At 35.6% G+C, this 10,002-nt stretch overlaps 1 protein-coding gene and 2 long non-coding RNA genes across 3 annotated transcripts in view; 2 read left to right on the forward strand and 1 right to left on the reverse strand.

Moving 5' to 3' along the window:
• The window catches only part of LOC309640219 (uncharacterized protein), a gene marked incomplete at its 5' end in the record, with an annotated part of 38,137 nt that extends 38,071 nt beyond the window's left edge, over nt 1–66 (reverse strand). Inside the window, one exon of the mRNA XM_082418729.1 lies at nt 61–66. Coding sequence (XP_082274855.1) covers nt 61–66 — 6 coding nt within the window. The remainder of the gene's footprint in view (nt 1–60) is intronic.
• The window catches only part of LOC309641535, a 352,162-nt gene that overhangs the window by 160,262 nt on the left and 181,898 nt on the right, over nt 1–10,002 (forward strand). The gene's annotated exons all lie outside the window — the stretch shown is intronic.
• Nucleotides 1–10,002, forward strand: part of LOC309641461 — a 275,557-nt gene that overhangs the window by 107,197 nt on the left and 158,358 nt on the right. The window lies entirely within an intron of this gene.

Here is a 10,002-nt window from a genome sequence, read left to right on the forward strand (position 1 = left end):
ACTAAGTGTATTACACAGATTAATTCATTTAATCCTCATAACATCCTGTGAGGAAAGTACCGACATTATCCCGTTTTGCTTTTTGTATTTTCACAGAAAAGCACAGTCTGCAGTTGAGGAAAACAAAATCAGAAACTGGAAAGTGCCCAGGAATCCAAGAATGGGATTAACTTCTTGAGGGCCTTCTCCTTAAACTATGAGAAAGTAAAATTGAGTAAACACTCTTTACAATTTTCTTCCTTTCATTTTAATTACCTTTTAGTTACCTTAAGACATTAGAAAGTCAAATATACAGGCACAGACTTGAGTTGAGATACTGCAAAAAGTAAATGGATGAAAAATAGGGCTTCCCTGGTGGCGCAGTGGTTAAGAATCTGCCTGCCAATGCAGGGGACATGGGTTCGAGCCCTGGTCCGGGAAAATCCCACATGCCACAGAGCAACTAAGCCTGTGAGCCACAACTACTGAGCCTGCGCATCTGGAGCCTGTGCTCCGCAACAAGAGAGGCCACGATAGTGAGAGGCCCGCGCACTGCGATGAAGAGTAGCCCCCGCTCACTGCAACTAAAGAAAGCCCGCGCACAGCAACGAAGACCCAACGCAGCCAAAAATAAATAAATAAAATAAATTTATAAAAAAAATAAAGGAAGATGTACCCTGTTTTACATACCTCTAGCCCCTACATTTTCAGTGTGGAAGTAACATTCACAGGGAGACTGTGTCCTGAATCTCCAATGGAGACCAGCAGAAAAGTTAGAGGAAAATCTATTCCTAAATTGAGAGTTGCAGGGGGCAGAATATAGCTCTGAAGAACTAGTTGGACTAACTCAGCAAAAATAAATATCCTTCCTCATGCTACATATTACAAATTTGGGGTGGCGATTTTTGTCAGAGAGTGGGTATAAATTCTGGCTCTAGGGTTACATGTTGTCAAGTGATAAAAGCAATTAAGCCAACATTTTGATACTAAAAGGTAAGTCTATGTGCATATGTTAGCAATGATGGCTGAAGAAAGTATGAGTGACTTTTAATTGCTTTTTATCGTATTGTGTATTTTCTGATATCATTATGATTCATAAACACTACATTTTTATATCAGAAAACTGTTATTAAAAAGGAATTATAGATATATAATCATGGATGGCCAAGCATGGCACTTAAAAAGGCATATGCCATCTCTTAGAGAAGACACTGATGCCAAAAAGCTGCTCCACGGCTTACCAGCTTTTGACTGTGGGCAAAAGCTCTTCTTGCTTCCTTTTCTTTAGCTATAAGGTGGGGACAATATTAGTTTCTCATATACATATTGCAAAATGGATTAAATGGAATAACATATATAAAGCACTTAGACCAGGGCACAGCATACAATAAAGATTAGGTAGTATTTTTTATTTCCAAATTCTCACAGTCACACTAAGGAGAATAACAAGGCAGAGAAGTTTCAATCACTTGTCTAAAGTCAAAAGGCAAGAAAATGTTGGAAACAAGATTTGAATACAGATATGACTGGCACCAAATTCAGTGTTCTGTCTAATATTTCTATGACTATTATTGGTGAAATACTCAAAGACTCATGGCATGATTGAATGAGTGATTCTTTGGCCATCTGATTAATCTATTGAAATAGAGCCCAAATCCTTTTCCCCTTCCTTCCTTTCTTTGCAGTGTTTTTTTCTTTCCGACTCTCTAGTCCAGGGTGATGGGTATATAAACACAGAAGATAATAACATTCATGTTGTATCAGATTAAGATGTTTAATTTTTTTTTAAATCCCCCAAAGACAGTGCTAAACAAGACAATTTTATTTCTCTTTCACATAAAAGACGTAGCATTCCAGAGGTAAGCCCTACAGAGTTGGTGGGGCAATGTTACCATCTTTGACAGGTGGCTTCCAAAGTTGATCCTGGCATCATCATTTCCCAGCCAGCAGGAGGAAGGGGAAAAAAGAAATCCCATGGCAAGTATATTTAAAGAGAGAATTAAGAAATTGCACATATTACTTCTGCGCCCAGAAAGCCAGAACATTGATCAGCAAGGCCAAACCTAGGTGAAAGAAAGAATGGGAAATATAGTCTGCAGGTTCGATTGGTAGATAATGAAGGGGAGAACAGATGCAGAGGGGACAGGTTCAGGCTCACCCATAGGAGTATAGTGAGCACAGGTACATGAGTACTGATGTCTCAGAGTTTCTCTAATAAAATATATTTGAATCTAATGACTGATAGTAGAAAGTTTGATAGCCATTGTGCAGAGAACCCATCACAGATTTTGTTATTGATCAGCGCCATATTGATGAAACCAGAACCTTCCTTCTGTTATGGTAATTGATGCTTTTGCTTCCTACTTCAGTACTAGCTACATGAACAGTGTCCCCAGAACTGGGCAATGCAGCGACACTGGCAGAATTGTTTGGATTAAATTGCTCTTTACTTTAATGCTCACAAGTCACACTGAGTGATATTACAGGAAATAGTCTTATGAAACATGCCAATGCCTTTATGTTTTTGGGGGGGAGGTTATTGAGATGTAATTGATTCAATCATTCAGCCTTCTATGAAGATCCTCAGGAGAAATTTCTCCTATGCCTCATTGGTGTTACCTTTTTGATAATTTTTTCTCCTATAGAAAAAAAATGTGAGTCATTTAACTATTTTGTTTTGGGGCCTAGGAAACTCAGTGTAATCCACAGTCAACTCTCATAAATTTATAGGGCTGGTATGTAAATTTTTAATTTTTTATACGTTTTTATAATTCACCTGTAGGAATGATGCATGTATACAAACAAAAAAAGCAAAGGCTGGAAATTTCATCATTGAATGGCACTCTGAAATTCTATTACATTTACTATATGATTTCTTGTATAATTAGACATATCTGAAGATCGCAATTTTTACTTTAACTTAAAGCATCTTCAACTTTTAAAATGATAGGAAATTCATTAATAAGTTTGGTCACTCCTTATAAGAAAACATGAATGTAAAACTGTGAGTTGGTAAACTGAGAATTTATTTTTAGTTTGGAACAAGTGCTATCAATTTAACTTATGGTTAATTAGAAAAAGGTAATGCTTACATATGGTTCTATATCTTCAGTAGATTTGCAAATGAAAAAGGATTTTTGCTTATGATAGAAAACTAAAATGCTCATAGTGACTCTTTTTTTTTTTTTTTTCATTTTGAGGGTAAAAAGATGGATCACTTTGGGAGAAAAACTTGTGGCTAACAATACAAGTTTTAACACCTTTCCTGTGATTACCTATACCTCTGGCAGAAAAATGCTTTCTGACCCTATGGGTCTTTGCCATGGTTTAAGCCAGTTGGGACTTTTCAGAATGGTGGATAATCAATTTATCCTGATTAAGTTTAGTTCCCATCTTAAATTATGCAAAATGTAAGGACCCATGGGTTAAAACTGAGGTAGAACTGAGACTCTTAGGCATTCTAGCAGTTAAGCTAGATTACCTGTGATTACCTATACCTCTGGCAGAAAAATGCTTTCTGACCCTATGGGTCTTTGCCATGGTTTAAGCCAGTTGGGACTTTTCAGAATGGTGGATAATCAATTTATCCTGATTAAGTGCAGTTCCCATCTTAAATTATGCAAAATGTAAGGACCCATGGGTTAAAACTGAGGTAGAACTGAGGCTCTTAGGCATTGTAGCAGTTAAGCCATGGAGGGTTGTGGAGACTGTGCTATGGGAATGTGATTCTTAGTTGAATTGCTTTGAATAATTCTCCTTGCTTAGAAGCTAATGATGATGCATGCTGCTCAAGTCCAAAGAAGAAAAATAGTTTAATGATTTAGATTATGAACATCAATATGAGAAAACCTGAAATGTAAAGCCCCTTCAGTCGATAACAGGACAGTTTTGTAAACCACTTAAGGCTGTGATAAAATCCTACTTGACTGGCCCACGAGCAGATGTGACAAGTTGAATTTATTTCCTCTCTTACCAGGAAGCTTTGCAGGAAACTCTTAACATATGGTGCTTTTCGCTTCCATCTAGAGCTATAAATGTTATTGGAAAAGGATGTTCCCAAGAGCAGCGAGTTTCTGACGTCTGCCAAATGGAGTCCAAATGATCCTTCTGTGGTTCTGAATTCCCTGAGTTCTTAGGAATTGGCAACCAAGGGTCTCTGATCTAAACACAGCTCAGTAATTTAATTATTTTATTATAGATTTGTGGAAGCTCTTTCAGACCAGTGACTTAGCATCTGTATTGTATCTAGCTATACAGGAAGCACAAGTTAGAAGGGTGTAAATATTTTGTTTCTTAACTGCTTTCATTTGAAAACTTGGAAATCATTTCACACAGAAACCAGACACCACAAACTGAATACAAAAGAAAGTGAAATTGAGATAAGTCAAATTTGCAGAAACTTTTTTCATGTTTAGAGCTTTTCATATCATATGTAGATGCACAGTCTACCACTACACAGTGATGCAGTAGTAAATGCTCACAGTGATTAGCAATCGTACAAAAATGAAAGATTGCCAAGTAAAAATCGTTGACTATCTTATGTATCGTCTTATGTAAGACTCCACAAAGTGCTGAACACACACCAGAGGGCACATCCTTATTTAATGCCTTTTTGGAGCATTTAATTTGAATAAATTAGAAGGAGAACATTTTAAAACAAAATTAAATAAGTTAATAACTAAACTAATAAGCAATACAAAATCTGCTAAAATTTCATTTTAAAGTTCTTATTTTTGCTAACTTCTTAATATTTAAGAATCAATAAACATCCTAAAATTATTACTAATGTTCACTTAGAATACCCTTATTTAAATAATGATTTTAATTTCATCTTTTCTTCAATGTGATATAATCATCAAGCTTATTTTACCACTATGTTGTTAAATAAATTTCTAAATTAACACAACATTTCCCCAAAGTTCTGAGAAAATATTATTCTTTTCTATTGGCATTCACCCTTTTCAGGAGACTAACTTTAATTATTGTGAGCATTCAAGTTATTTTGGAAAAACAGGTCCCCTATAGCAATGCCAAAGAAAGAGAACACAATTCTAGATGTCATTTAAATTTCATCTTATATAGGCCATTAGGCAGATAGTTACCTAAATTAATACTGAGATTTTTTGTATATGCAATATGCTTTATTATTAATATAAACACACAACCATACCATAATTTACTTACTTTCTCAAATGTTTATTTTTCAAAATTGTTTTGTTTTAAATGAAAAAGAACATTTATAGGACAGCTACCATAGTAGATATCATGACTTCACTAATTTAACTTTTTTTCTTCCAGTTTTTGGTATTTTAATTGGTCCTAAAACTAATTATAGGTTTTCAAAATATCCAGGAGAAAAATCACATTAAAAAAGATTCAGTTGTTTGGTATCCATCATGCCATGATTAAATAATCAAAAACAATTTGATGGTTGACTGAAATTATGATGTTGCAAAAACCTAAATCTTAACTCATAAAATTCTCTTGTTTAAAGGGAAAAATCATCTAAAAAACTGAGTGTGGTTGAAACCAGCTTCAAAAAAACAAAGAGCTGTTTTCTAGACTCATCAACATTTTAGAACTAGAAGGAGGTTTAGATGTCTTTTAACACAAACCCCCAATTTTTTATATAACGCAAACTAACCCAGAAATTATAAAACAACGTAGATTTTTGAGAGCTGCAAGGACCATTAAGAAATTATGGAATAAATTTAAATCATGGCACATCTGGTTGTTTCATCCAGACAAGTGTCCTGAATGGACCAAATTGTTACTGTCCAGAGCCCCTTACATCTTGACTCCTAAGAAGTTGTTTCATTCACATTTTCACATATGTTTAGTAAGGACAATTGGAATAAAAAGGAATTGAGCTTTTATGTTGGAAGGGCAAGGTTAACAAGTCCAATGCTCTCTATCAGTAAGTGAGGCCTAGAGAAGTAACACCAATTCCCAATTAGTTTTGATGTACTTTTTAATTGTGTGTTCCAGTTCAATGGGGTGATTTGCCCACTCCAGATTTTGTCACCCAGGCAAACACAGAGAGTTCAATGAAATATAAAAGTCAATTCAAGGAGGAAATTGGAACTTCACTGCAAAACAAATTTACCACTCATTATTTCCATGAGTGTGAATAAATAATAATGACATTTCTTTAAACATATAAGGTTTCCAAGACTGCTGATGAATAAAGGATATTTGATTTTCCGTAAAACAGATCATAAAATAGTATCTGACTAATTAGTACTTTGGCTTGCTAAGTTACGTACCAGTCACTTTTCACATATTATTTGCCTCTTCCCAGTCTTATGCTTCACATTACTATTTTTCTTGCTTTCAGGTTTCCTCTGGTTTTCCATCACATTTCATTTTTGCTAAACTCTCTATGACATTTCCTCTTATTATAATAAATGTTCTAGATACTAAAAGGGGTCAACAGTGAGAGTACAATGCTAAGAACTTGAAGATGTACCTCTGAGAGTTTAACAGTTATTTGATTTGTTCTTGATCTGCAATATTGACATATACACAAACTAAAAAGCAGACAACATTAAAAAATGAGGTTCAGTGAAGAAATTTTTTTCACTATCCAGCAGAGAGAAAGAAATATTAATTAGGTAGGAGAATGTTTAAGAGCAGGTAAAGGAAGGAGCTAACATGAATATTCCGGTTACTAAGGATAATTTATCAGATCTCACGATGACTTTGAAAAGTCAACTCATTCACCACCATTTTCTACTTCTTACTCTCTGAATTTTTCTGTTTACCCAGATTATGATGACATTTGGAAAGTTGTCTGTCTTAAGTCACTTTATTTTGAAATTGTTACCCTTTAGTGTCACATATCATAGCTCTGACATCTGGCAATCACTACCCAAGCTAAGACAGCAACCTTCTCCAGCTTTATAGCACTGACATATAAACCCAATTTAGTATAGCTCAAATGCAGTAACCTTTTAAAGCAGCCTTAAAACCCTCAAGATTTGAACCTCAGAATACAAGGAAAATATGTTTCTTGCCATTAGCTTATGGCGTCCATGACTATTTCTGAATCTACTCTTCATTTTGTAGACAGGCAGCCCCACTAGATTGGTCAGAAGAAACCTTCTATCCCAGTACAAGAGAGATGGGAATTTGCACCCTCCTCTACAATCTGCCACTGCCTTGACAGGCGGAGATACACAGACCTACTTCACTGTTGCCATTCACTGTTCCCCTGCCCTAAAATGAGAAAAAATTAAAAAAAAAAAAAACAAACTAAGAGTGGTGTCTATACTGTGTCTGTTATTTTAACATGAGGCAAGTCCATAACGTTACACATAAATACCTTCTTTTAACTTTTATTTCTCTGCTTTCAAGTAATTAAGATAAAGTTTATGCACTCAAATAATCATGCCTGAAAATTGATACTGCTTCTTCTTATCAAATACAATTGACAATAATATATACAAAATGTGAGAATATAATTATATATACAAAATGTGAGAATATAATTAAACACATATTCATTTTTGAACTAGGAATAAGTCAGCTATATCAATTAACACATGCCCACAGGTTCTAAGCATTAAGGAAATACTGAAGCCTTGTAAACCAAAGGCAGTGACAAAACTCTAACTCTGACTCAGGGCACCAAACTTGAAGGAACCCTGCCCTTGGAATCAGATAGTTCTCTCTTCTGCCATTTACTCTCTTTGTGACCTCAGGTAAAGTACTAAACCGCTCTGGTCTACAGTTTCATTATCTTTAACAGGAAAATAACTCTGGTTTTCTGTGAGGATTAAAGAAATTCTTGTTTATAAAAGTGGCCTTGTTTATGAAAGTATAAACTCATCTACAAATTTGAAAGATTGTTGCAGACAATAACTGTCAACGTATCAGACCTATCAGATATGTAGTCCTTGTGATGGAATTTGAAAAGGCACTTAGAAAGTTAGCTTTATTTTTTATTTTTTTATGGAAGTATCGTTGATTTACAATATTGTGTTAATTTCAGGTGTACAGAAAAGTGATTCAGTTATACACATATATATGTATATATCTATACTCTTTTTTTCATTCTTTTCCATTGTAGGTTATTACAAGCTATTGAATAGAGTTGCTTGTGCTATACAGTAAATCCTTGTTGTTTACAAAGTTGGCTTTAAAACAAACAAGCAAAGAAAAAAAACCAACTACAACAATAACAAACTTTGGTTAAGATCAATCCCACCCCAAATCTTCAGAGTTGTATCATATGCCTTTTGTTCCTCTTCTAATACGATCTGAACTGAAGCTAAAATAAACTCTGACCACAAACTACTGTTATTAGAAGTCTCTCATCCCCTCACTTCTAATGAAGTCTGTTCCTCAGTCTCATTATTACCCCTCCCCTCCCCATCCCTTGATAGCTCACTATTGCCTCAGTTCATCAGTCCCTTTCCTGGCCTCATTTGCTTGCCTAACCAGCCTTGATACTAGGGTCAGCCACTTTATTAGATTTTCACACTCTCTTGCCCCAGAGCTGCCATTCCAATCCCCAGGAATGGGTAAATGCCATTATTTGCCTTCTCAGCTCCCAGTCCCAGGCTGCGAAACATTGCCTAAGAAAGTCACAAAGCCAGGTTGACTCGTTCCACTTCGGTTCCAAGCTATCCAAAGTGAGTTGGGCCCTCACTGCTGCTTGACAGAACTTGTTCTCATCAATGATTTACAGTCCTCTGTATTCCCAATAGTGTCAATTCCAAGATCTCTTATGTGATCTCTCCTAGTTCTCCTGGTTTCTAGAGAAAGTCAAGGTCAAAGCTTGATTACTCTTCTTTCCTTCTCTCCAACAAAAAGCTGAACTTTTCATTCTCATCTCATAGGCAACTGCTCTCCTCTCCCATGTTAACACTTTCCCTAAGTCTTTATCACATCATTTTGTCTACATATCCCCATAACAAGTTTTTTCCTTGTCTAGGAACTCTCTGGATTTGCTATTTTGTTTCTTCAGTTGAAATTTTTTCTTGAATGGAGAGGGTAGTTTACACTTTGTTGTTTCCACTTTTTTGCCACCTACTCACCCCTTGTGATATGCCTTCTGTTCCAGTGATGACTTTTCCACCCTCCCTCTTCTCTCTGTAAAGTAATTTATATTACTGGCACTGCACTGTCTTGAAATTCTCCACTATGTTCCGTCCAAAACCATCCTCTTCCAGGTCACATTTCATTTCAGTGCTTCCCCGATATCTTCTCAGATACCCAGGATTCAGACATCAGAGCCAGGCTTGCGTCCTCACTCTTCTCTGCACATTATGGCCAATAGATGACATGTTCTACTGCTACCATGTCTGCGATATTTCTCACATTTATACTCTATCCAAAATTACTTTTTCCAGAATTACTGAAACAAATTAATACAACTTTCTCTTAACCCCTTTTCTTTCAAGTCTTTTCCCTGACAACATATTTGCATCCTGAGATTTTCAAGTTCTTCTTCAATCTGTCTCAAAATTTAGTCTTAGCTCTTCCTACCTTTATCCTATTAAAAGGAATTCCTTGCTCTTCTCCTTATAAAACCTGAGATGCCCAGCCAGTTGCCTCTACCCAGGGGTGGGAAGTAGGGGAGTAGGGGAGGGGACCAGGATAAATTATGTTATGTGGCTTTTGCCCCTCCAAAACAAATAATGCTGATACATAGGACATCTAGTTAAAAAGAATACAAAGTGCTTGTGTACATGGATGTTTTCAGGTTCCCAAATTTCATCATCTGTACAGGTATGGTCTATGCATTTTTGTTTGTTTGTTTATATACTGCATTACCTGTATGTATAATTTACTTTGATTTTTTAAAGTATGTATAATATACTTTTATGCATTTAGAATATACTTCAATAGAAATTTCTAAAAAATCAGCAACAAGGACAGACTTAACTGAGCAAGGAAGAGGAAAAGATGGAAACATATAGTCTGAGTAACAGGTTTCATAGGATTAAAAAAAAAACGAAGCAAAACTTGTTATTGGGATTCACTCATTTATTATTTTAAGGCTCTGTCTCCCTGAGT

This window comes from Balaenoptera physalus, assembly GCF_965194825.1.
Source record: "Balaenoptera physalus genome assembly, chromosome: 1".
NCBI lineage: Eukaryota > Metazoa > Chordata > Mammalia > Artiodactyla > Balaenopteridae > Balaenoptera > Balaenoptera physalus.